General features: G+C 43.1%; 1 protein-coding gene across 1 annotated transcript; it reads left to right on the forward strand.

Moving 5' to 3' along the window:
* The first annotated feature begins 1,153 nt into the window (after nucleotides 1-1,153).
* ACTL6A (actin like 6A) lies at nucleotides 1,154-27,828 on the forward strand. Its single transcript, XM_033958926.1, has 14 exons — nucleotides 1,154-1,345; nucleotides 4,978-5,054; nucleotides 5,196-5,370; nucleotides 8,569-8,669; nucleotides 9,783-9,880; nucleotides 11,546-11,640; nucleotides 14,280-14,386; nucleotides 16,351-16,440; nucleotides 16,551-16,612; nucleotides 22,889-23,003; nucleotides 23,271-23,351; nucleotides 24,028-24,123; nucleotides 24,785-24,871; nucleotides 27,384-27,828. Exons 1-14 carry the CDS (start codon nucleotides 1,321-1,323, stop codon nucleotides 27,462-27,464), a joined length of 1,290 nt encoding a protein of 429 aa, XP_033814817.1. The 5' UTR covers nucleotides 1,154-1,320; the 3' UTR covers nucleotides 27,465-27,828.
* Nucleotides 27,829-27,886: the final 58 nt, after the last annotated feature.

Genomic DNA, 27,886 nt, shown 5'->3' on the forward strand with positions numbered 1-27,886 from the left:
CAAATGTGAGCTTCTCTTATGTCTGTAGGCTGAGAAGGAGAAAAAGTCAGTTATGTATTTAGGGGCTAGACCGTATAGTACTTTAAAGCAGAGACAGGCAAATTTAAACTTTACACGTGCCTCCATCCATGATCATATGTGGTACCTTATTGCATGTCAAGCCCCCATTGGATCGTTATAAATGCCGGCTTTTCTTGATTATGACAGGGAAAGCCATTCAGATGATAATACGAAATTGGAAGAGCTCTGATGTCTCAACTTCCCTTTCTGGTGGGCAAACATATGCTCTAGTTACAAATATGAAAAAATGAATGCGGAATTGTTAGGGAATAATAAGGCATTTAAATGAGTGTGGGGCCGGTTGGCAGCTTTTATTGCATCTATATAATCGATATCTCTCTTTAATATAGGTTTGTTCTCTATGCACATCCAGGATGGGTGGGTGGGGGTATTTCATAGTACTATAAATAAGTATGTTTAAATCATTGATTAATAAAAGGGATGGGGGAAAATGGTGACTTCTTTTTGTTTTGTTATGTATTCAGATATATCTATATATATATGTATTGCACTGTTTGTCTCGAGGTGTAATTAAACTCTGGAACTGGTTGGTATAAAATGTGGTTAAAAAAAAAAAAAAGTTAACATAGCAGGATTTAAAAAAAGAAGAATAAAATTGATAAAGGAAGTGTCTGTAAACTATTATTGTGGGTGGGTGGGTGGACGGACTTGGGAAAATCCCCTCTAGCCCTGGAGTAAGCAGCATGCATCTTAGTCCTTTGGGATCTTGCTTGGGCTTGACCATTCCTTGATAGAGCTTTGAGCTGTCACTATGGCAATGCTTGTGTAGTCACTGTTGTTGGTTACTTTAATTTTTGTACTTTTGAAATTGTTCAGTTATATATATATAAAAATAAACCCAACCCCCAAATTGCAAACAAGCCAGACCCGGACCAACCTATTCGGCATGACCTAACCCCCTCTGATGGGGGTCCCGAGGGCCGGGCCTAGTCCCTCCCAATTCAGAGCGCCTCAGACAGCAGCCCGCGCCGCGCAACCAAGCTCTGTTTCCCCCCTCCTTCTCTTCTCGCCATTGGTTCATCCCGGCTACGGTGGGCGGTGCACGGCTCCCTTTCGCCTCGCGGTTGGCTAAGGCGGGCTGCGCGGGACAGTGCCGGTTTGTCTGGCGCCGGCGTGAGCGGCCCCATTGTTGGCGGCACTTAGGGGGGGGGGAAGAAAGTTTCGCGAGGCGAGAGGAAGGGCGCCGGACCGGAGCGCTGCACGTTGAGGCCTGGTGTCGGGCGGCCAGAGACACCGACCATGAGCGGCGGCGTGTACGGCGGAGGTGAGTGACGGGGGCCGCGATAGGCCCCGACAGAGCCTCCCCCAGCGCAGAGAAGAAATGTAAATGGGCCCGGCTGACACCAAGCAGGACTCCGGGCCCGGCCTCCTTCCTCCCAGTGGCAGAGGGGGAGGGGAGCAGCGGGGCCGGGCTGGGCTGGGCTCTGGCTTTAAGGAAGGAGCCGGGGTTTTACCCCTGAAGAGGTTAATTGGATTGCAGTGCTTGATAAGCCACCAATTGGGTCCCATCTATTGTGTCCTTCCTGTGGCACATTTGCGCCGAGTAGGTTCAAAGCGATTCACAAGTAAAGAGGCCCAGACCAATATTATGGAGAATTACAAGACTGAAAACCCACCTTTTTGATATAACTTTCAATCCTTAACCTTTCTCCTCTGCCCTCCAACCCAGCCAGCTGATTAACCCTTCCCCTTGACTGTATCCATGACATCCTGTTTGTCTTTGGGAAGCAGAGCTGAGATTGTGATGTCATAATGCCTCATTCCACCCATAAGAACCAACCTCATCAGTGATGTCACGATGGCTTGATTGTCCTGGACTCTGTCCTCCAACCCAGCCCATTGATTAACCATTCCCCTTATCCCCTGTATCCATGACATCCTGTTTGTCTGTCTTGGCTGTTTAGATTGTAAGCTCTTTCGAGCAGGGACTGTTTTCTTACTCTTTGTGACTCTGTACAGCGCTATGTGCATCTGGTAGTGCTATAGAAATAATTAATAGTAGTAGTAAACGCCAAATGGCCCATCCGCAGGATCCACCATCTCCCTATTGGCTAAGGGTCTTTACACCCGCATTATGATGTCATAGAGCACTGGTTCCCAACCCTGTCCTGGAGGACCGCCAGGCAGTCAGGTTTTTGGGATAACCCTAATGAATATGCACGAGACAGATTTGCTTATTATGAAGGTAACAGGCATGCAAATCTGCTCCATGCATATTCATTAGGGCTATCCTAAAAATCTAACTGGCTGGTGTCCCTCCAGGACAGGGTTAGGAACCACTGTCATAGAGTATTATTGTTATTGGCTAAGGCTCTTAACACTTGCATTGTGAGGTCATGTGGCCCATCCTGTCTGCCCATCCGCAGGATCCACCATCTCCTCCTCTCCCTTTTGACTAAGGCTCTTTACACCTTCATTGTGATGTCATAGAGAGCATTATTGTTATAGGCTAAGGTCATAGTGAGGTCATAGACCTTTATGGTTAGAGAAACATGATGGCAGATAAAGGCCAAACCGCCAAAAATATTTTCTAACAAGCAAGAAAGCTCTGTAGAAAAAGCATTATAAACAATGATTGAAGATATGGCTCACACAATCTGCCCATCTGCAGTATTAATTATCTCCTCTCCCTAAGAGATCCCACATGCCTGACCCACACTTTCTTGAATTCAGACACAGTCCTTGTCTCCATCACCTCTACCAGGTGATTATTCCACTCATCTACCACCCTTTCTTTTGTAAAAAAGTATTTTCTTAGATTACTCCTGAGCCTGTCACTTCTTAACCTCCTCATATGCCCTCTCACTGGAGCTTCCTTTCAAATGAATGAGACTCGCCTCATGCGTATTTATGCCATGTAGGTAAATATTGAGATCAGGTGGTGGGTTCAAACCCACGCTGCTCCTTGTGACCCTGGGCAAGTCACTTAATCCCCCCCCCATTGTCCCAGGTACATTAGATAGATTATGAGCCTGCCGGGACAGACAGGGAAAACTGCTTGAGTACCTGAATAAATGCATGTTAACTCTTCTGTGCTCCCTTGGGAGATTGGTATAAAAAATTGAATAAAATAAATAATTAGGTATAGAAAATTGAATAAAATAAAAAAATAAATAAATAATTATTTGTAGAGCGCTACCAGATGTACCCAGCACTGTACAGAGTCACAAAGAGTAAGAAAACAGTCCCTGCTGTGCTCGGGGACAACGGGACAGGCGTCCCTCCCGCCTTCCTTTCCCCAGGTCCCCTTCTTTTACCGCCCTACTGCTACTACTAAAGCCGACAGGAAGTCTTCTATCCGACGTCAATTCTGACGGAGAGGACGTTCTGGGCCAGCCAATCGCTGCCTGGCTGGCCCAGAACATCCTCTCCAACGTCAGAATTGATGTCGGAAAGAAGACTTCCTGTCGGCTTTAGCAGCAGCGGCAGGGCGATAAGAGCAGGGGAAAGGAAGTAGGGAGGCTTTTTTTTTTTTTTTTTTTGCGGGGCAGGGAGGGAAAATGGTAGGCAGGCAAGCATGCTGGCTTTGGCCAGGGAGGGAGGGAGGGAGAGAGGTAGACAGGCAGGCAGGCTGGCTTCAGGGGTGGGAGGTGGGACAAAGTGTGGAAGGCAGTGAGAGGGACATGGGAAGGATGCACTGGGGGCACTAAAGACATGGGAAAGATGCGCTAAGAACATGGGAAGGAGGCACTGGGGGCACTAAAGACAGGAAGGGGCACTAAGGACATGGGAAGGAAGCACTGGGGGTACTAAAGACAGGAAGGGGCACTAAGGAGATGGTAAGGAGGCACTGGGGGCACTAAAGACATGGGAAGGAGGCACTTGGGGCACTAAGGACATAGGAAGGAAAGAGGGAGGGAATAGAAAGGGACAATTCTTGGGCTTGAGTGCAGAAAGAAAGAAAGGAAACACAGACAGAAGGAAATGCAACCAGAGACTCGTGAAATCACCAGACAGCAAAGGTAGGAAAAATGATTTTATTTTCAATTTAGTGATCAAAACGTGTCAGTTTTGAGAATTTATATCTGCTGTTTATATTTTTCATTATATTTGTCTATTTTTCTATAGTTACTGAGGTGACCGAGCTCGCGGAGATGGGGCGGAAACGGGGTTTTAAAATTTTAGTCCTAGTAGTTTGCCGGTCCACAAAATAATTATTTTATTTCTGCCAGTCCACGGGTGTAAAAAGGTTGAAAAACACTGACTTAAGGCTTTAGCTATACTGTCAGGTGCAGGTAGCAACACGACAGGTGATTGAAGGAGGAATTAGGTTCTTACCTGCTAATTTCCTTTCTTTTAGCTTCTCCAGACCGGTATAGGTCCCCACCCTGTCTATTGTCGTGTTCTTGTGGCTGTTGCGCGGGCAGATTTTGGTTTTTCTGCGGGTTCTAGTATGTTTCTAGGGCTGGGGAGAATTGAAGAACAGTGGCTGTGGCTTGGCTGGCTTAGCTGGCGAGCTGTGGGGACATTTTCTTGCTGGGATCTCTCCTCTGCTTTTCCCAACAGCATTTGGGTATGTTAGTTATTACTCCTGTTCGGAGTATTGTTTATTTCTGTTTCAAGTTCTTAGTTCTGCTTGGCTATTAGGAATAGGGGAAGGTACCTCTTACGTACTATTCCACAGTTTTGTTTCAGTCTCCACCTTCTGGTCATGATGAGATATATACCCGCTTGTAAGATTAACCTATACCGGTCTGGAGAGTGCTAAAGAACTGATTTTTGTCATGCAGACAGTAAATTAAGACTTGGCTGTAAGCATATTTCAGAAATTATTTTAATATGTGCTAGTATCTTGATTGTGCATTAAATATGATGCTAGCTTGTACAATAAGTTAATTTTTTGTTGCTTCTCCTGGCATTTCATCATCTTTGTGTCTTACTATTTTATGATTGCAGATGAAGTTGGAGCCTTAGTTTTTGATATTGGTTCATATACTGTGCGAGCAGGCTATGCTGGGGAGGACTGTCCTAAGGTACGTGGAACGGGGTAAAGTGATATGTCTTATACAGTTGGATGTTGATGACATTTTTAGATTTAGAAAACATATTTCAACGTGAAGATGCTGTTCAAAATGTCACATTTTAATTTGAATTAATTGTTTTCTTAATTACAGGTTGATTTCCCTACCGCTATTGGTGTGGTGTTAGAACGAGAAGATGGGAGCACACCAATGGAAATAGATGGAGACAAAGGCAAACAAGGAGGTCCCACTTACTACATAGATACAAACACATTGCGAGTTCCAAGGGAGAACATGGAGGCGATTTCACCACTGAAAAATGGCATGAGTATGCTTTGTCATTTTTTCTTTTTATCCCTCCTCCCCTTGTTTTCCATTTTTATCAGATAACCTCGGTTCCCATCCTAGATAGCAAGCAAGAAAGATACCAGGAACCCTTGACTAGTCAGAAGGTTGAAAGGATGTTGTAAGATGCTTCCTCAATGTTATTGCATGGTTGGTATGGCAGCTGTGTTTCTACTCCCGTCTCCTCCCCCCCAGTCTTTTTTTCTCCCCCAGGAGTGAATACATTATCTCCATGGTTCACCTAATTTAATTTAGGTCCGTCTTAACTAAAGATTTGAACCGAAATGCCCTGTGCCACAACCCACAGTGCTATGACTAAGATCCGGGACAGACAGTGTTAATTTTCTTTTTAAATGAGCCTTGTTAAAAATCAGGCTTTAAGTTTCTAGAGCAGTCGGTTATTGGCAATGTACACTGTAAAACTGAAAAACCTCTGTGGATCATAATTCTGACCATGATTTTAAGATGGTGTAAATATTATGGCTTCTGTGATAAATCGGAATTTGTTGGAAAAACTAAACCATAAAATGACAAGTGGCAAAAATATATGCATTGCTTGTGCTTGATAATTTCATGTTGAATGATGAATCAATTGGAGAACAAAAGTGTAATGTAAATGTTCACCATTCCACTAGAACATGCCAGCTAGTCAAAGAATTTTGTAAAGGTGCGGTGAATCACTGTTCTGTATATTGTCATAAACAGGAATAGGACAAATTATAAAGAAATCTGAAAAAACATTTAGAAGGTGCTGTGTATAGAGAGTGAGAATGTTACAGTATAGTTAACCAGCGAGAGAGCTGTTTACCAGTAGGACCGAATAAATGCATCTGATTTACAAAGGCTTCCTGTACCATTGTGTGTTCTAGACCAGGGGTGCCCACACTTTTTTTGCTTGCGGGCTACTTTTAAAATGACCAAGTCAAAATGATCTACCAACAATAAAATTTAAAAAAAAACACAAAAGCACACTGTACGCAGAGAAAATGTTAATTATCATTTGTATTTGGGGTTTTTATCAGAGGTCAAGGCAGATGACTTTAAAATATGCAATGTCACCTCTGTAACTATACAAAAACTATACCCCCTCCCCTTTTACTAAACCGTGATAGCGTTTTTTAGTGCAAGAAGCTGTGCTGAATGCCCTGAATGCTCATAGGCTCCCTGCGCTAAAAACCGCTATTGCGGTTTAGTGAAAGGGGGCCATAGTGCAAAATATAGACAGCAGATATAAATTCTCAAAATGGACACATTTTGATCACTAAATTGAAAATAAAATCATTTTTCCTACCTTTTTGCCTGGTGATTTCATGAGTCTCTTGTTGACTTCCTTCTTCTGTAAAGCCAATATATCTTTCTTTCTCCCCCTAGCCCTCCCTCTTTATTTCTGCCTTTCTTTCTCTCTCCCCCTGCCCCCCCCAAGCCATCGAGCTGATTTCTCTACTTCCCCGATTTTTTTCCCTACCCCCACCCCAAGCAACCAGCGCAATTTCTCCCTGCTGTTTCCCTGAGCCAGGCCTCGCGCGTACAATCGCTGGGCCCACAAGACTTCACCCCTGACGTCCATTGTAATGTCGGGGAGGAAGTTCCAGGCCAGCCAGGCAGCAATTGGCTGGCCCAGAACTTCCTCTCCGACATCAGAATTGACGTCGGAGGTGAAGTTTTGTAAGTCTGGTGCTTGTATGCGCCAGGCCTGGCTTGGGGAAGCAGCAGGGAGAAAAAGATCACAACGGCAACACAATCGACTCGTGTTGCCTTTGCGATCTACTGGTCGATCGCGATAGACCATTTGGGCACCCCTGTTCTAGATTGTCCTGCTGTGAAAGGCTATTTGAAAAGTTTTCTTTAAAAAAAACCCAAAAACCCCAGAGTCATTCCCTTCTCTGTACATCTTTGTAAAAACTTGCTAAATGTTTTTGAAAGACATGTAAGTAATCTGACTTGCTAAGTTAGGATTAATCCCCTTCTTTACAAAGCTGTGGTAGCTTTTTTAGCACCGGCCGTGGCAGTAACAGCTCGGACGCTCATAGAAATTGTATGAGTGTCGGAGCTGTTACTGCAGCGGCCAGCACAAAAAAATAAGTCATTAAATACTGAATATCTTGCCATGGTCCTATCATCCATTAAAAAAAAACCAAACAAATAGTACTAAACTATGAGAATAAAGGTTGTTTGGAACCGAAGTGTTTGACTTAAAGTTTAGTCTCCATAATACACATTCAAATTGTGAGCAAGGCAGTGTTGGAAGCAGCATATGAAATTAACTTCTTTTGACAAATATCTACCTTTTACTGACAACGGTGCATTTATGAACCAAGTTTGGGAACAAAGTCAAAAAGTATTTCTGTAAATGCAGTGCACGTGACATGGACTGCACATTCTTAACATGCTTTGAGTTTTTTTTTCTGGTACAAGATTTTGCCCTAATATGACACATACTAGGGATCTAATACCCATATCTGTAATATACAGTTTACAGATTAAAATTGTCATAATTACAGTACAAGATTTAGCAATACAAGTTTTATCCTAACATGACACATACCGAGGATCTTGTATCAATATACATTTCTTTGTAATCTTATCTTTGGGGGGGGTGGGGTTAAGTGAAGAAGTATATTTTTATTGCTTTCCTAAAGTTGAGGAGTCCTTCAAGGGATCTTATCTGCAGGGGCAGTCAATTCCAGAGGGTTGGTATGAAATTGGGAGCAGGAACATCGTTTGGCAGTTTGCAGTTGAAGGGCACCAGGGAGCATTTTGAGGCGTATTTCACTCTGGGAGTGGAGGGACCTGTTCGGCACATACAGAGGAAGCTTGGCCAACACTTAGCCCGGCGCCATGCCGTGCAAGGATTTGAATGCTAACATCAGGCCCTTGAAGACACAACGTTTGGCTATGTGCATTCAGTGAGCCGACGATAGGGCCTGAGAGATCGGATCTCGGGGATGGAGGTTCTTTAGAAGTCTGATCGTCACGTTTTGTACACGCTGGAGACATTGTATGTTCTTCGCCCTGAGACCGTTGAAAAGTCAGGAGTGAAATACAAATGGAATTACAAAGGGGGATACTAATATTTTAAAAATCTGAATTATGTAGATAGCATTGCTGGTAGAACTGTATTAAAATGGTTGGCATTGTAAGTTGTATACTGACACTCTGCAAATGTTGAAAATGTTGATAGTTGAAGACTGGGACAGCTTTCAAGCAATTTTGGATCATACCTATAAGATGCACATCAAATCAGAAGCAAGCTTACATCCAGTGCTGATGTCCGAGGCACCAGTAAGTAGATCTTTTGTGGCTAGAAACTTGATAATGCTGAATTGTGATTGTCCTAGTGGAGTGTCATACACTACAATAAGTAAAGAATTTTCAAATACATAAAAGGAATGTTTTCATGAATGGTGGATTAGTGTTCTGTAAAACTAGTAATGTTATCGCTAGTGTCAGGAAACCTTAATGAGAAAAATGTTTATCCTATACCTCCTTTGTATGCAACTACATCGCATTATGGATATAATTTATAGCCATACAGTAATGATAAATATTCAGGTACAATGCACCCCTTATAATCTTAAGTGTAGCTGAGGCACTGAGAAAGAAAGTGACTTTCCAAAGCTCACAGGGGTTATCGGTGGCAGAAACAGGATTCAAACCCTGGCTTCTTTTGTTCTCAGCCTACTGCTCTAAGCCAGTGAATCCCAAACTTTATCCACTTTGTCCCCATTTTAGCACTTAAAAATTCACAGCAAATCTCTGCTCCTCTCCCCCCCCCCCCCCAACTTACTCGAAGCATGACAGCAGCAGTTAGCCCAGAGCTGTGTGCGAACATGTTCTCAGACCCTAGTTCTGTGGATGGGGTAGGCCTCTGGGCCTGACTGTGCTCACAGACTTTAGGACTCTAGTTGGGCTTCCCATCAAACAAGAGAGTCACACAGGAGGAGAGAGCAGACCTGTGATTGTTCCCCGACTTGCAGGTCCTGTGCTGTAACTGCCATTGCTGGGCTTTGGTCCCAGTGGAGATCCAGAGGCTTCCCTCCCCTCCCCACTGCTCTAACCACTTGCTCACGCTTCAAAAATCTGACTGGCTATGGGAATCCTGGGACAGGTTTGGGAAGCCATACAGTACACAGTGAAAGTTGCTAAGGAAAGATATTGAAATGGCCTAAATTAGTGCACTGCAGTTAGTGAAATATAAGTTTAATTTTCTCAGTTCTTTCTTGCAAGGAGCTAATTTAAGTTCTATTTAATAATGAAACACATTTCCGAGTTCTGTTAGCAAATGACTTGAATTGCTCTGAAATCTGTGCAGCTGAAGAGGATAGGCTTGTGGTTTTCCATCCATTCGCTTGCTGTTGCTAATTACTATTTATCATCTTTACTTTTTTCCTCCAGTGGAATATTAGAGCGAAGAGAGAGAAGTTGACAGAACTAATGTTTGAGCATTACAATATTCCAGCTTTCTTCCTTTGTAAAACTGCAGTTCTGACAGCGTATCCTTGAGGTTCCTCAAACATTGCTGTGTTGTTTTTTTTTTAAATGGCCGATACCAGAACAGTATATTATTCTGTTTGGACTGACATGCTTGGTCTCTTACTGCTGTTCCAGTTTTCTTTTCTACCCTCTTGTTTAAACCCAGGAGTGTCCTGAACGTTTGTGATTAAGAGCAGGCTGCTGCTGCTTCTAATACTATTTTTGGCACATCTTCAATTGACCTTTGGGTTCCTGGAGGGGGAGGAAGAGATCACAGTTTTGAGAACGTATTTACCCTTGCTGATTTGGTTTGTAATGGGAACCAACAGTACAATAAATTTTGGGCGATGTTTGCAATTTTGAGGGGGATTGTCACGATACAATTAGCAATTTAATTTTTTTTGCATTTATAATCTGCTTAACCATCAAATTCTAGGCGGAGAACAACTCAACAAGTTAAAATGCATTTAAAAATACATTTACAGAAGCAGCATTTAGAAATAGCATTTAAAATTAGCATTTACATAGAACTCAGTATCGTACATAAAAGGTGATTACAGTTGATCGTGATATCAGAAGGGAACCCAAAGACTTAAGTTGATAGGGATTTTAGGTCCTTAAATAGTTTGAACAGTTTGAGTCTACACCAGGGGTATCCAACCTTTTGGCTTCCCTGGGCCATATTGGCCGAAAAAAAATGTTTCTGGGGCCGCACAAACGCTGCAGCAAGACAGGAGGAAGCCGTCAAGATGGTAAACACCTGGGGGCAGCAAAGGAAAACACTGCATTGCCCTCGACCGGAGCTACACAAAATACTTCACGGGACCGGATGTGGCCCTCGGGCCGCAGGTTGGACACCCCTGGTCTACACAGTGTAGATGCCAGGGCGCCTGAGCCAATCAGGGACTTAGGGCTAAGCTTTAAAATAAGAGCAATAAAAAAGTGGTACAAAAAGAACCAACCCCATCCCTCCCAAAAACCCACCCTCCTTCACATCATAACATCAGAAAACTAAGAGCGAGCACAAGCAATTCAGCATCAATTAGCACATTAAATATCCAAGATATAACTACGCATTTGAGGAGTAAGAGAGTCCCAAAAAGCCCTCCAGATTTGCAGGAAGGTCCTCCACTGAGGGGAATGCATAGATCTGATTTGAGTACGCTCCGCCTTAAGCCAAGCTATCAACTGCAGCCGCCACTGTTGTACTGTAGGAGGCTTCGGATCCAGCTATAAATAACGCCTCGTCTAAAAGTGCATGCCATGACATGATGGTGTGTACTTTGTTGGTAGGTAGAATTGAGATGGAGATTGTAAAATAAGCTGATCTCTGAAAAATTTTGAAATGCTGACATTTCACTTGCTAATATTTTATAAAATTGACTAGATGCTTAAGAAGGTGGCTTTCCACACCAGGCACCTGCTATAAAATGATCCTTCTGGGGTGCAAAATCTGAGCAGTCTCTCCTCCCTCTGGATGATGGTCTAAAAACAGGCTTATGTTGGATCTTAAGGTTCTTCAGCCTGTTAATCTGTCCTCTCTTTCTCTGCATATATATGAACCTATGAAAGAGTTTAGTGATAGGTGAGACTGTGGTTTGTGTGTTGCTATGAGTTTCCAGCCGGTGCAGAATTGTGCTCATTCTTTTTTAAGCTGTGTTATCGTCCTTAACAGTCTGATCTAGTTTTGCCAATGGTCGATCCACAGGCCTGGTTTTGGATAGTGGATCTACGCATACAACTGCCATTCCAGTACACGATGGCTATGTACTTCAGCAAAGTAAGGATTTTTAGCATTTTTAGTAGAATTGTGCTTTTTGTCTTCATTATTTAACGACACTGAAAAAGATTTAGGGCTCCTTTTACTAAGGTGCGCTAGCATTTTTAGTGCACGCTAAACCCATGCTACGCTTCTAGAATTAACTTCAACTCAATGATGCCATTAAGGTCTAGCACGCGGGGCAATTTAGCGTGCGCTATTCCGCGCATTAAGGCCCTAACTCACCTTTGTTAAAAGGAGCCCTTAATTATTTCCATGAAATAGAAACAAATAGTTAAAGAGATATATATACCGTATTTGCCGGCGTATAAGACGACTGGGCGTATAAGACGACCCCCCAACTTTTACAGTTAAAATATAGAGTTTGTTATATACTCACCGTATAAGACTACCCCTTCTTCCGATTCGCGACCCCCCCCCCAAGCCGGCAAAAACAGCTTTGCACCGCAGGCCCAGCCGCCCAAGACGAGTCGGAGGCCCCTACCCGCCGCATCCTGCACGTGGGCAGACTCACCACAAACGCTGCTGATGGCCCCAATCGACACGCTGACCTCCCCGCGCACGCTGACCATCTTCTCTCTGCCTGCACTTTCCCCGCGGCCCTCTTCGGCGACTCAGCAGGGGCAGCGATCAAGACAGGCTGCAAACGTCGGGACCTTCCCTCTCTGAGTCCCGCCTATTTTGTTTCAACTTCCTGTTTCCACATAGGCGAGACTCACAGAGGGAATGACCGCCTGTCTTGATCGCCCGAGGCTGGGAGGAACAGAAGATTTCTGCAAACACCATCGGGGCAGAAAATTTAACGGGTCCATCTCGCCGGTCCTGTGTGGACCGGCAGGAATTTTCTGCGGACCGGCACGTAAACAGTACCCGGCGTATAAGACGACCCCCGACTTTGGGGAGGATTTTAAGGTACTGAAAAGTCGTCTTATACGCCGGCAAATACGGTATATATATATATATTTTTTTTATTTTTTTAATGTGGAAAACAATTGACAGTGTAAATTTAGCATTTCCAGTCCTTAGAGAAAAGGTATGTATTCAGTCTATGCTAACAGATTCCCAAGAAAATGAATGGGACTCAATAATGAAGTAGCTGCTTATACTGTACCTTCTTTGAGATTTGGGAGTTTCTCTTCACTTTGTTGAAGTCTCTGGGGGGGAGTTTTTGGGGTTTTTTGTCATAGGATTATGTAGTGTTTTTTTTTTTTTGTTTTTTTTAACCACCAGTATTAGAATATAAGCCCCAACAGTATAAAAGAAATGTAATTACATTACATTAGTGATTTTTATTCCGCCATTACCTTGCGGTTCAAGGTGGATTACAGAAGAGGATTTCTGGACATGTCCAAAGGTGTTACAGAGTAGAGCGGGTTGCTTCAGAGGATTGAAATGTTCATGATCTCCTTGCTTCTTAGACCAAACTCCCATTCCCAGCCACCTGACTTGATTTTTTTTTTTTTTTTTTTACTTTCCTTGGGGCTAGCCTAGTGGCTTGGTAGAATTACTGCATACAGCTATGCATACAGCTATGCAGAGCGCCTGTATCTGATTCCTTGGTCAGGTGTTCTGCTGCACAGGTCATCTGAGGCTGCTGCATTCAAAGTCCCTGGAGAGAGTCCCAGTTACTGTGCATTGGTGACATCTAGTGGTCAGATGTTTTGCTCATGATTGCAGGGTTCCAGTGAAAGCCCTGGTTCTTGCCCCTCAATAATTATCTGTGAGATGAACTAGGCTCCATGAACTTAAAGGGGATATAAAATGGGGGAGGAGGGAAATAACCATGGATGAAGGCTTATGGTGTCTGGACACCTGGATCTGGGGGACCTTGTGGAAAAGGCGAAAAAGCCCTCTTCTGCCCAGTTTTCTCTTAACCCTCTAAAGCTCCCAATGCTGACCCTCAGTGAGGGGACAGCCATATTTTCTGCTAGCACTGGCACATTTGGCTTTGTTGTGAGAATTAGGCACTTTTTTTTATTAATCAAAAAGGAAACTCAGGGGCAGTGGGATTCCTTTTTGGTGAATGTGTATAATAGGCTAAAGATATGGTTTTACTAGCAGTTCTTGACAGAAACTAGCTTTAAAGAACTGAAAGAGCACATTCAGTTTGGCCGTATAGGGCACTAATAACTAGGTAACAGTGACCTTTAGAGGAAGGAGTATCCTAATGGTTAGTGTAGTGGGCTGAGATCCTGGGGAACTGGGTTCAATTCTTGTTGCAAGCTCCTTGTGACCCTGGGCAAGTCACTTAACCCTCCATTGACCCAGATACAACTACTTAGATATAATTTGTACAGTGCTGTGTATGTCTCGTGCTATAGAAATGCTTATTAATAATAGTGAGAATATTTTAAGCTATAATTTTAAGAAATTATTACTAACCCAGCTGTCTGTCATTGCTTATATCTAGGCAGCAGAGAAAGACGTATGCGATATTTAGATGTCTTGTTTAGCATGATTGAAACAGTGGTTAGGATTTTATGTTGATGATGTAATTTTATGAATGTTTTATACTTGGAAACCGCTTAGAGATTAGGCGGTATTCAAAATTTTTAAATAAAATAACTAAAAATAGCAGGTAGCTTGTCGTTAGACATTGTGTACCGAAGGCATCTGATTCTCTTCTTATTTATTGGCAGGTATTGTGAAATCGCCACTTGCTGGAGACTTCATTACTATGCAGTGCAGGGAGCTGTTTCAGGAAATGAATGTTGAATTAGTGCCTCCGTACATGATTGCTTCAAAGGTGGGACAGTGATCTTTAGGGGTGAGGGGTAAGCGAGGAGATGGAGGGCACAGAGATTTCCTGGTCCTTCACATTTTGAAGTGATAACTCATTTTTTAAATCTCTGAATTCAAGAAAGTGTAGGACAGGCATGTGGGAGCTCTTAGGAAGAAGAGATAGTAGATGGGCAGACTGGATGGGCCATTTGGCCTTTATCTGCCGTCATGTTTCTATGCTGCTTGTGACGAGGTTCCTTTTTTTCTTTCCACATGAAATTCATTATTTTTTCTCTGTTTCCATTATGTATGCCACTTCATACAAAGTTGAACTAGCAGGTGCATATTAACAAGTCCAAAGGTTTAATAGCTCCAAAAACATGGCCCAAAGAAATTGTGGATAAACCTCCCTCCATCCTGACCCATACAGAACCAGTTTTACTCCCTGCATCAAACAGAGCATCCACATTATAACGCAAGCAGTGAAGACTAACCCCCCTCTTCTACAAAGCCACGCGGCAACAGCCCTGAAGCCCTTTAAATCTCTATGGGCTTCGGGGCCGTTACTGTGCGATTTTGTAGAAGAGGGGGTAAGACTTGAGCAGCAGTGTCGTCCATGTTTAAATAAAAAAAAACAAACAACAAAAATACTTTCTGGCAGGACACTAATTTGAGCTTTCTGCGATTTATTCAAATTATGGACAAGATATTCAATCCTGTTCAACCATGTGGTCCATATACAGGGTGCCACCTTTTCTGATCTGGGCCCATCCTTTTAATTAGGGAATGGATAGGGGGTGGAATTTAATATACCACCTTTTTGTGGTTTAACAATCAAAGCAGTTTATTATATACAGGTGCTTATTTTGTATTTGGAGCGATGGAGTGTTATAAGGAGCTGCATACGAACATAAGGATAGTCATACTGGTCTGGTGTTAGACAAATGGTCCATCTGGACTGTATCGTGTCCACAGCGGCCAATCCAGGTCCCAAGTACCTGGCAGAAACCCAAAGAGTAGCAACATTCCAGAGCTGAGATTGTGATGTCATAATGCCTTATTCCACCAATGCCTAAGAGCCAACCTCAGTAGTGATGTCACAATGACTTGATTGATCTATACTTGGACTCGCATAAGAATTGCCATATTGGGACACACCGAAGGTCCATCAAGCTCAGGATCCTGTTTCCAACAGTGGCCAACCTAGGTCCCAAGTACCTGGCAGAAACCCAAAGAGAAGCAACATTCCAGAGCTGAGATTGTGATGTCATATTGCCTCATTCCACCAATGCCTAAGAGCCAGCCTCATCAGTGATGTCACAATAGCTTGATTGTTCTATACTTGGCTCACATAAGAATATATAAATTGGATCAGACTAGCTCGGTGTCCTGTTACCAAAAGTGGTTAACCCAGGTCATAAGTACCTGGCAGAAACCCAAATAGTAGCAATGGGAATTGAACTTGGTCCCCCTGGTTCTCAGGATGTTGCAGTAACCACTAGACTACTTCTCCACTCCAGTTATGTTCTTGGGGTTGATCAAGCACACAAATTGACAACCAAACTTTTTGTTCAACTGGTGGCAGTGTTTATGTGGAGGTGGTGTTTTGACTTGTCTATGGAAATTCACATCTAGCAGTGATTCCTACCCTCCTCCATTGATTAAACCTTCTCCCGTATGTAGCCCAGTTGTTGCAGCCACATTCCTGTAGCTGAGGGACCCAGATCTTGGCTACCTTTGCTGTCCATTGCTGGTGTGCTTCTAGGCATCCAGTAGGTATCACTGTTGTAGAATTTTGGATCATCTTGCTGACTCTTCCCCCAGCCCATCTGACCATCACCAGACCAGCATCCCTAGTGCTGGCCAGGCAAAAGCTTTTGAGCTTGAACGGAGAGTTGAGTTGAACCTGGATCATGTACATAATTCACAGCATGACCATAGCACTGTCTGGTAGGGTCCATTCTGAACGTTACGTTGCATTTCACTTAGGAAGCAGTGCGTGAAGGGGTTCCAGCCAATTGGAAAAGAAAAGAAAAGCTGCCTCAGGTCACACGATCCTGGCACAATTATATGTGCAATGTAAGTTTCCATAATATATTTGGAAAGATTCTGCTGACATATTGGCTGGGTCTATAAAGTGTACTGAATCTTAACCAATTGATTTCCTGTTGCCTTGTGTGTTTCCACAGTGTGTAATTCAGGATTTCCAAGCTTCAGCTCTTCAAGTGTCAGATTCAACTTATGATGAACAGTACGTACAATTTAAACTTTAGCTCTTCTGTTTTCTATCGTAAGATGAATGCCCAGGCTTTTCACAGGCCTGTCTTATTTAGTAAACTGCTTTGAACTTTTCAAAATGTAACAAAATGTTTTTGGTTTTTCTTACTGGTTCTGTGTCATATTAGAAGTGAGGTTATCTAAATTAAATTACAGGCTGTTACACACAAAATTTACCAAGAGCATTATAATTTGTAAAACTGTGATTAGGAGATATGCTTGACGGATGGGGTATATTTATTATTTTAAAAATTTGTGAATCGCTTAAATCTAAGTGATGTACAAAGCATTTACATCCACAATTTCATGTTGTATATGTTGCCATGCAGCACCCTTTCTGGTAATATCTTTGTCTTGAGCCTTGTGACATGGTAGAACAAATGCTATAGGAGAGAGTCTTGCTAATAAAACCTGGACATGCTTTGCAAATGAACAGAAAGTGTTTCTTTCTGTTGCCTCAACTAATAAAAAGGGGGGCTAAGGTTCTACTTTACAGGAACAAACTATAATTCCTTTGGTTAGCCACTGCCACGCCCCCAAACACAGGGTTCACAGCCCTGTATCTGTCATTTAGATCTGGTTATAGCCAGCTCCTAGAACAAAGTCACATTTCTACAAATAGTGGCTTACCCCAGCCAGGCATTATGTGGGAAACAGTCTAGAACAGACATGGGCAACTCTGGTCCTCGAGGGCCGGAATCCAATCGAGTTTTCAGGATTTCCCCAATGAATAAACAGTGCATGCAAATAGATCTCATGCATATTCATTGGGGAAATAATGAAAACCCGATTGGATTCCGGCCCTCGAGGACCGGAGTTGCCCACTGAATATGCATTGAAAGCAGTGCATGCAAATAGATCTCATGCATATTCATTGGGGAAATATTGAAAATCCGATTGGATTCCGGCCCTCAAGGACCGGAGTTGCCCATGTCTGGTCTAGAATATCAGGTCAGAACCCTCCTTCCCTCGGGGTTCTTTATTTCCTCTGGGAAAGAGGAACCCGAACTATAGCTACGTGATGCTGGGTTCTACGTTAGTAGTCGCTGCCCAGGAAAAGGATCTAGGTGCCATTGTTGAGGATACGTTGAAACCCTCAGCTCAGTGTGTGGCGGCGGCTAAGAAAGCAAATAGAATGTTAAAAATTATCAGGAAAACAAATAATACAGAGCAAGGATCACCAAAACTCCCGTCTCCCCTGCCCTTCACAAATATCCCCTCCACTATCGAGAAAACTGAATAGGTCAAATTATTACAGAATGCTACACAGAAAAATCATGCTAACAGAATACTCGCAGTCACACATTTTTTTATTTATTTTAAAAATTTCTATACTGTTTACATAATTTACATACATAATTTTGTAAAAAACATAATAAAACAGACACACAATTATTAGAAATCCCAAAGCTTATATAATGAAAATCATGAATAAATTCATCAACTGTGCAGAGAGGAAAATTATTGGCTAAGAAAGGCATCGAAAAATAATTGCATCTTGAGTAATTTTCTAAACATGCCCTTTTCACTTTTCGTATTTGGCCTACAAGGGAGTTCCGTATTTTAACTCCTGCACAGCATAAAGTCATTTTGCCAGTCTCAACAAGCCTTGGGTTCACATTCGTCTTCAGTAGAGCTAAATTCTCAGAATGTAGCGATCTGTTTGGTATATAGCTAAGCATATTATTTTTAAACAATTTTGGTATATTTCCATACAAGAATTGATGACAAATCATTACTGCTTTATATTGTATTCTGAAGGTGACTGGTAGCCAATGCAGTTGCTGAAGATATGGCGAAATGTGATCATATTTTTCCAATCCCATTATCAATCTTGCTGCTGCATTTTATATAACCTGCAATGCCCTACACCTTGCTTTTGTTATGCCAAGGTACAGGGCATTGCAGTAATCAAGTCTCGACAAGACTATAGTCTGGACTACAGTGAGGAAGTCGTATGGCGATAGCATTGGTTTTAGTCGGTGTAACAAATGCATTTGTGCAAAACATACTTGACAGGAATAGTGTTAGGGGAGTGTAACTAGGGCAACTTCTCTCTGGTTAGAAAGAGCCCTAAGCTGTGCTTTGTGGTCCCCAGTTATGTCTAACACCAGCTCTAACAGGATACACATTTCAAATCTGATTATATTCTAATCACAAAATAGAAAATAAAATTTTTATTCTACCTTTTGTTGTTTCATCGGTTGTCTCGTAATTTTATTCTTCAAATCATGTTGGTCTCGGGCGCTGGTCTGTTTTTCTTTTGTCTTCTCTTAACTCACTTGCCAGAGTCTCCTGACCATTTAACATTTCTTCTTTCTCCATGCTCCCCATCCATCTATCTCTGTGTATGTATTGTTCCCCATGTTCAGCATCTCCCTTCTCTTTGTCCCCTATATGTCCCTTTCTAGTATTTCCCCTGTGTCCGTCTCTCTGCCTTCATCATCTTACCATTCTATGATCCCCCTCCTCCTGTCTACAGTATCACTCCTCTATATCCCTATGCCCCTCTCCTGTCCAGCATCTTCTTTCTGTGTTCTTATTCTCCCCCGCGTCTAGCCATCTTCTGTGTTCATATACCCTCCCATGTCTAGCATTACCCCTCTGTAACCATATACCACCCCCATGCAGAAATCCCCTTTTTGTCCTTGTTCCTATGCTCCCATCCATGCCCACCATCTCCCCTCTTTTTGTATATCTCCCTGTGTCCAGCTTCTCCCCTTTTGTTCCCTTACACCAGTGTGTGTCTCACACTCTCCTTCCTTGGCTATGTTCAATATTTCACTCGCTCTTCCTCCACCCCTTTTCTCTTCCCCTTTCCTTCTCTCTCTTCCTCCCTGCATGTCCTTTCCTTCCCTCTAGCCCCCTTCCCATGGGTCCAACACCTCTATTCCCTCCCTTCAGCGCCCAGGTTTAGGTTTGGCACCTCTCCCTTACCTTCTCTCCAGCTCCACTCCACCCACCACATGGACCCTGCACCTGTTTCCCTTTCCACCAAACCCCAGACCAGATCCGGCAACTGTCACCCTTCCTTTCAGCTTCAGGCAGTCCAGCAACCCTTTGTGAGCAGTGTTCCCTCTAAGCGGGCGGGTGTTGTGAGCAAACTTTTTTCACCGTGAGCCAAAAATATCGGGCGCCAGCAAGTTATGAGCCAACTCGCCCGATTCTCCTCTCGCCGCCCTGCCATCTGCCGTACGCCTCTTCCGATCGTGCGCTGTGACGAGAAACGTGTGCGCTGCGATGTAATATTTTGTGCGCCAGCGCACGCCAGCGCAGCTTAGCGGGAACACTGGTTCAAATGGTTTTATTTATTTCCCCAAATTTATTTTTGTTATACGCATTGAAAATATTTGATATTGCGTTTAAATCAAAATCTCAATAAACTTGAAACGAGTGCCCGTGAGATTGTGGGAGGGTTAAATACTCAAAACTTAGAAGTTTTTGCTACGCCAGCTTTCTGGTATCTTTACATACAGTGGCGTACCTAGCATATGTAACATCCGGGGCCCATCATTTTTGGCACCCCCCCCCATCTGTAAGAAAAACATGATTTTTAGTAACAAACCACACGTCACACATGAGTACCTAGGAAAAGGCAGCATCTTACATATTGCAGTGAGCAGTACATCAATACACCCATTGTAAAACTAAACAAGCCAGACCAGCACAGATCAATCCTACACCGTCAATCCTAACAGAAAACCATGTCTTTCGAACACACAGAACACAGAAAACACCTTCGCCTAGTAAGGAATATGTAATCACAAACTAACCCCTCCCTCTTTTACAAAACTGTAGTGTGGATTTTAGCTACGGAGGTAACAGCTCTGATGCTCATAAAATTCTGAGCATCAGAGCTGCTACCACCAAGGCTGGTGCTAAAAAACGCTTCACAGTTTTGTAAAAGGGGGGATAAAATAAAAATACATAGACAAAGGTTAAATTGAACCAGCAAGAAGCTGGACTCTGCATACAATGCTTCACAGAAACAGTGACACATGTCTCCTAAAGCAATAAATAAATAGAAATTTTTTTCTACCTTTGTCTTCTGTGGTTTCTCCTTTCCTCATCTTCTTGTAACTCTCTTCCTTCCATCCACTGTCTGCCGTCTCTCTTCCCCTATATGGCATCTTCTCTCCTTCTATGCCCCTTCCAGAAACTGTATGCCTCCCCCTTCCATCTCTCCTTTCACCCCATTGGTCTGGCATCTCTCTCCTCGCCTTCCCTCTCCCACACCTCTCCTCATAGTCTGGTATCTCCCCTTCCCTGATTCTCTGGCATCTCTCTCCTTTCCTTTTCTTCCATCTTTCGTTCCCCCTCCATGCTCTCACATCTCCCCCTTCCTTTTCCCTTAGACTGGCATACCTTCCTCCTATGCTCCAAGCCCTGGCATCTCCTTTAATTCCCTCCCTCATCTTCCTTCTCCCTCCAGCTGGGTACCGCAACACTCTTCCCTGCAGCCCTGCACTTCCCCACAATTGCCATGCTTCGGTTCCTCTTCTTCCTTCCTTCCTCCCCCCCCCCCCCCGCGGGACCCTGCGGCACCATCAACTCTTACTCCCTCTAATGTCGGCCCTGCAGCTCCAGACTTCCTCGCACCTTCTCCCCTCCCCCTTTGGATCGCTATTATTTTAAATGTTATAGCCGCAGAGCTGTATCCATCAGTGGAGATGTCTAACCTCGGCCTGCCCCGGAACTCTTACTGCAGCAGCCGCCCGTCTAGGCAGGAACAGGAAGTCACTGTTGCAGTAAGAGTTCCGGGGCAGGCCGAGGTTAGACATCTCCACTGATGGATACAGCTCTGCGGCTATAACATTTAAAATAATAGCGATCCAAAGGGGGAGGGGAGAAGGTGCGAGGAAGTCTGGAGCTGCAGGGCCGACATTAGAGGGAGTAAGAGTTGATGGTGCCGCAGGGTCCCGCGGGGGGGGGGGGGGAGGAAGGAAGGAAGAAGAGGAACCGAAGCATGGCAATTGTGGGGAAGTGCAGAGCTGCAGGAGCTGTTATAGCCTCCCCTTACCTTTGCGACGCGTGTGTGCGCTGTGAAGAGAAACTTGTGCGCTGCGATATAATATTTTGTGCGTGAGCGCAGGCCAACGCAGCTTAGCGGGAACACTGTTTGTGAGTCCAGCAGCCCCCTCACTCCTTCTCTCTCTATTGGTCCAACAGCCCCCCTCCTTCCCTGGCTCTCGATCGCGGGCGACAAAAACCCAAAACAACAAACTTGTGAATCTCTTGGGTCGGCCCCTTTGTGCCTCCCAGGGCAGGCCTCCCAGCCTCTTAGAAGATTCCTGCATGCAGCGCTGCTCCGGAACCTTCCAATGTTACATCCGGAAGTTGCAAAAAATAAAAAGGCACACAAATTAAATCAGTGAAAAAAAATTAAAAGGAGCAGCACAAACCCCTGTGGCATGGAGCATTTGATGCAACCACCAAATGGGATGAGTGCAGGAGAATAAAACCCAGACTTCCCTTCCCCATTTGAGCCCACAGAAGATTCAGATATGGGCTGAGTGAAGAAGAGGAGTATTTGTGAGGTGGGAACACCAGTGCATGCTCATGGAGGGTTCATAGACAACCCCGCGAAAGACAAAAGCGCGCGCTGACAACTGAGCGCAAGACGGAGGCGCGTGCCGAAGAAAATTACAGTTTTTAGGGGATCCGACGGGGGTTTTTGTTGGGGAGCCCCCCCAGTTTACTTAATAGAGATCGCGCTGGCGTTATGGGGGGTTGTAACCGTCCACATTTTACTGTAAACTTAACTTTTTCCCTAAAAACAGGGAAAAAGTGAAGTTTTCAGTAAAATGTGGGGGGTTACAACACCCCACAACATGGCGCGATCTCTATTAAGTAAAGTGGGGGGTTCCCCCATGCCCCCCCGTCGGAGCCCTAAAAACAGTAATTTTGTGCGGCGCGCACCCCCACACTGCGCTCAATTGTCTGGGCGTGCCTTTGTCCCGGCACGCTTTTGACCTGACACCCTCATGGAGTCCTTTGCTCAGGATGTTTTTTGGGAGAGCACTATATATGGAACACGTGTGGAAAATATCATCAAGTGTGAGTGCAATCCCCTAGCATTTAAGGAGAAACCCATTTACAAGTAAGCCACTTTTGTTTCCTTAAGCCAAAGAAATTATTATTTTTTTATATTCTCCATACTTAGAAAAATGTGCATAGTTAATGATATATTTACATTGATTTCTTGTACAAAAGACTAACAAGATGTTGCAACCCAATCTTGCTACTCCAGGGTAGCTGCCCAGATGCCAACAGTTCATTACGAGTTCCCCAATGGTTATAATTGTGACTTTGGAGCAGAGAGACTAAAGATTCCTGAAGGATTATTTGACCCTTCAAACGTAAAGGTAAAAGTTAATGCTAGTTTTGCTAAGTGGGTGAGAGTTTCTTCCCATTTATTTACTCCTGTTGTTAATGTAATGTACAGTTCTAATAAAGTTTTATCAGTATTGTGTATTTATATCTAGACAGATGCTGCGAATATCCTGCAAGTGTTTTCTTAAAAGAATTTGAGCAGAAATGCCAGTCAGGCTTTTTTATTTTTATTTGGTTTTTACTGGTGCAATACCAAAGTGTCTGTCATTACTGTTGACTTGTGCTTGTAATTGTTTCAGGGATTATCTGGTAACACAATGCTGGGGGTGAGCCATGTGGTCACTACAAGCGTTGGTATGTGTGACATTGACATCAGACCAGTAAGTGCTTAATACAACAGTATTCTTTTGAAGCATTAATATTATAGGATGGAGTTAGTCCATACAAAATTGGTTGGTGGTCTCTGTCATAAAGTGTATGGGAACAGACTTAGCAGTCTCAATAAGTAGACACTGGAAGAAAAGCGGGAACGAGGGGGTATGACTGAGACTTTTAAATATTTCCTTTTTTAAGTGAAGGAAAATTCCAGTGTGAGAGAGCATAGGATGAAGTTAAGAGATTTTTATTCATTGTAAACTGCATAGAACTTCACGGTCCTGCAGTATATAAACTGTTATTGTTATTAATTGAAGGAACAGAGGCAGGGAAAGGCTGGTACATATTTAACTTCTGGAGTTTTGGGGCTCGGGGAGGACCTTTTTTTCAGCGTTGTAAGGAATGATGTCACCTTCCATGTGGGTCATTTTATCTTGCTTGTCCACAGAGGGAAGTGGTTGCACTGAATAAGGGAGTAGCGCTAGCAGCAAGGGTTCACCTAGTTTAAAAGTGAAACCAATACTTTGAGGCCAAGGTGAAAACATTTTGGTATCAGAAAAGGAAAATGTCCAGGAAAAATCAAGTATTGTTGATGCAAACTCACTTATCACATCCGAATTGTAACTTTTGTATTCGGAAACCATTTCTAATGCTATACATTTGTCTGTCTCTTCTTTCCAGGGCCTGTATGGTAGTGTGATTGTAGCAGGTGGCAACACGCTTATACAAAGCTTTACAGACAGACTGAACAGAGAGCTTTCTCAGAAGACTCCTCCAGTAAGAATTTATTTATTTGTTTTAAAAAGAAATCAAAAAAATATGGCAGAATCATTCTTTATTCATTTTCAAATCTTACAACAAGTGTATAATAATCAATCAGAAAAATTTTTAACAAATCACTTGACAATCTTACTTATAATCCTTAAAATATATAAATATAAAAGAATCCCTTCCCACCCACCCATTTATTAATAATAATACAATTAGCAATTATTATCTTTCCCAATCCCATCCTCCCTATATCTTAACTGATACCAAGGTGTTTAAGATGTCTGATCTATTTGCAGTAATTGAGCTGTTTGCTTATATCTATTCCATGTGACAATTTGGCAACTGATTTGGTGCATGATGTCCTGCTGTGATGCGTGCTGTTCCTGATGCAGCTTGTCTCAGAGAAAAGAACGTTTTAAGACCGCTTTGAACTTTTTTGATATTTCCTCCTAATGTGTGAAAGGTCAGAAGTGACCAAGATAGTGGGATACATTTTTGCACTTCCATACTGGCACAGTTAAATATGCTATTACAATTGTTTTAGGGTCAGTTGCTTAGTATCTGATCTATAGGTTTGTGAAAATGCTGGAGGAGGCTTCTGTAGAGGGTTGAACTATAACTAGAGTGCTACATGAATTCACCAAGTATCATCTTTTCCCCTCTGCAGAGCATGCGATTGAAATTGATTGCAAACAACACAACAGTCGAACGCAGGTTTAGTTCCTGGATTGGTGGCTCCATTCTGGCCTCTCTGGTTAGTAAATGATAACATCTCAGATAGGGGGCAATATTGAATGGGTATCATAAAACTGGAACTCCAGCTCTCTGGAAATGTTGGTTTTATAGCATCTTTGTCATTTTGGCTTACCTTCGCCCATGTTAGCCATATCAAAATTGAGGGACTGTGCAGTGGATATGAGCGTGTACTGAGTCTGAAGTGCCTGCCAGCTCTGTACACTGCAGCTGAATGGAGGAAAAGGATTTTCTGCCACAAAACTGCTCCAAATTGACCAGACTTGAAGATCTTTTGACTGCCAGTCCCTGACTATAACCTCTGCCCCATGGATCCTCTCCACACAACTGGGGGTGGGAAACGCAGTCTGTGCCTTGAAACCCTGTGGGACTTTTGTACAGGATGCATACAGCCTGGGCTTAAACCTCTGACAAGGTCAGAGGGCAAGTGAGCTCCCAGGGGAATAGACCTCGAGTCTGAGAAAGGTGGCACAGAGCAGACTAGCTCCACAGGTCCACTGAAGTTTCTCTGTGAAGCAGCAGTCCAGCTCGCGGGACTGCATCCTTTCCTCTGCCAGAGGACCACTGCAGGGGTTTCCTGGCACTCAAGCCACCCAAAAAATCCCAAACTTTTAAGTGAAAAAATAAGAAAAAGATCCAGAGCAGATCAGAAGACTTCTGCACAGATTGCTTCCAAAAACTGAAAACTGCAGGGGTGAGCACATGCTCAGAAAAGTGTTTGGATTTCTGCAACTCCTGGATTGTGGGAAGGGATTGAACACCTAGAGTATAGAATCCGGAAGGGATGTAACACAAATCCCTTATCCGGCCCTTCTGAAGAATCAAGTTTAAAGGCTTTGGCTGTCATTTTTTTAAGAAAGTGCCCTGAAGTATACAAAAAGTAGCCTTATGAGATCACCGTGTGCGTCTGTCTTCCCCCTCCTCTCAGTAACTTTTGTGTTGGGTGTCCTAGTTGTACCAAATTTGTCAGAGGGATTATGAGGATCATAACAGTATTTTGGGGGGAGAAGAGTGGCGGTGTGGTAGGATGAAGTGGGAAGGGTAACAAACATATATACTTTTATGTCCTGGGACGTAGACTCCATTAATTCTGTGTACAGCTGCTTCTGTTTTTGAGCAGCTTGTAACACCTATGAAATTTGTTTTGTGCCTTGGGTAAGGGTGAATTACTCTATGGATTTAAGCCTTTCTGAATGGGCAACAAGCAGCAGTTAACATGTGTTTCTTTAATTTAAATAATTTATTGATTTATGTAGAGTCCAGTAGAATCCAATATAATAAGAAAGCAATTCAACTGGTACAGATAAGCAAAGGTGATATTCTCTGAAATACATGCAGGAACTATAAAGGTATAACCTATGTATTTATAAAGTCAAGGAGAGCCAAATTCAAATAACCATTTTTAAAATAAAATAAGGTACCCAAGCAAACATATGTATATTCCTTAAACCTAATACCCTCATCGATGCCTGATACTATTGCCCAATGGCATACCCTCGGGGAGGAGGAGGTTTCAGAAACTGTGATTGACATCTTTCTGCATTGTGCTTAGGAGAATGGACAGAATGCCCTAAGGTTCAGCATAGCATGCCTATTGCATTGGAAACTATTTTTCAGCCTGTCAAGTTTTCCAAAATCATCTTCAGTCACAAGGGCCAAATTGGTAGAGGGAACAAACTTTCTGAAAGTTGTTAACTGAATCTTCATGTTCTCATTTCCAAGCTCACACTTTGCCTATAAATGTAGATGCGGTTGTTCTGAAAGAGCATAGTTCGGACAAAAGAATTAGTCAATGCTGCTTTTCCATTCTAGTAATTAATCTCCACAGCTCCATATTAGTCATCTACTTAGAGGTAGAAGTGGGGAGATCCAGCATAGGTCAAGTATTTCAGCCTTTGGGGTGATCCGTACAAATATCTCCTCTGGAGACATTTTTAAACAAATATATCCCTCTAGGGCAGGGGTAGGCAATTTGGTCCTCGAGAGCTGGAGCCAGGTCAGGTTTTCAGGATATCCACAATAAATATGCATGAGATAATTTGCATCTCATTGTGGATATCCTGAAAACCTGACCTGACTCCGGCTCTCGAGGACCAGAATTGCCTACCCCTGCTTTAGGGAAAGAGCTAAGACCTTGCTGTAGCAAGAATTACGAGTGGTGAGCTGAGAATTGGACTCGGAAGCTTCAGAGGTTCTTGACTCCACTTGGGCATTTCCCTTTGGTCACACTCCTTCATTTGTACCCGCACTAACAGCCCATAGTAGGGGCTGAGGTTATGAAGGGTTCTGGAGTGGCACAACTTTTGGTTCAGGCAAGGTTCTCTCACCACCATTCTGTGACAAGTCGGCTGTCCCCCAACATGTTTTGAATTTGCTATTTATGTACTAACAGGCAGGAGGGGGGGTTTGGCTGTTTTCTTGTCTAACTACTGTCTGCATAGATTTATTTTGGTTTTTTCATTCTTGTTATACAGTTGAATTCTGTTCTCTGAAACAGGTATCTTGTTTTGTAGGGTACTTTTCAGCAAATGTGGATCTCGAAACAGGAATATGAAGAGGGAGGAAAGCAGTGCGTGGAAAGAAAATGTCCTTAATACCTGGGCATGCCTACTGCTGCCTTCTTTTTGTCTGCAGAATTGGATTTTCCTTTATAGCTTTAGCAATTCTCAGGAATGGACTTTTTTGGTAAAAGATTTGTACCTCCTTTTTTTTTTTTATTTTAACATGAAGTTCAGGTAACAAGCAGTTGAATTTAGTATAACTGAGAACCGATGTAAAATAGTTACATCCCATGTAAAGCAATAACAACAGGCATTTTATAATTTTTTTTATCAATACCTATTTTCTGTAGGATTTTTTTGCCCTCCAGTGCGCAGGAGGCTCCTTTTCTTAAATGCTCTTCTTTGTAAATGTATTTTGCATTACACTTGATAGATAAAAATATTAATGTATAATTAACACTGTAGTCTTCTATATTGTGCATCTTAATTGACTCGTACATTTTTATAATTCAAAC

The sequence above is a fragment of the Geotrypetes seraphini genome, chromosome 9 (assembly GCF_902459505.1).
Source record: "Geotrypetes seraphini chromosome 9, aGeoSer1.1, whole genome shotgun sequence".
Classification (NCBI taxonomy): Eukaryota; Metazoa; Chordata; class Amphibia; order Gymnophiona; family Dermophiidae; genus Geotrypetes; species Geotrypetes seraphini.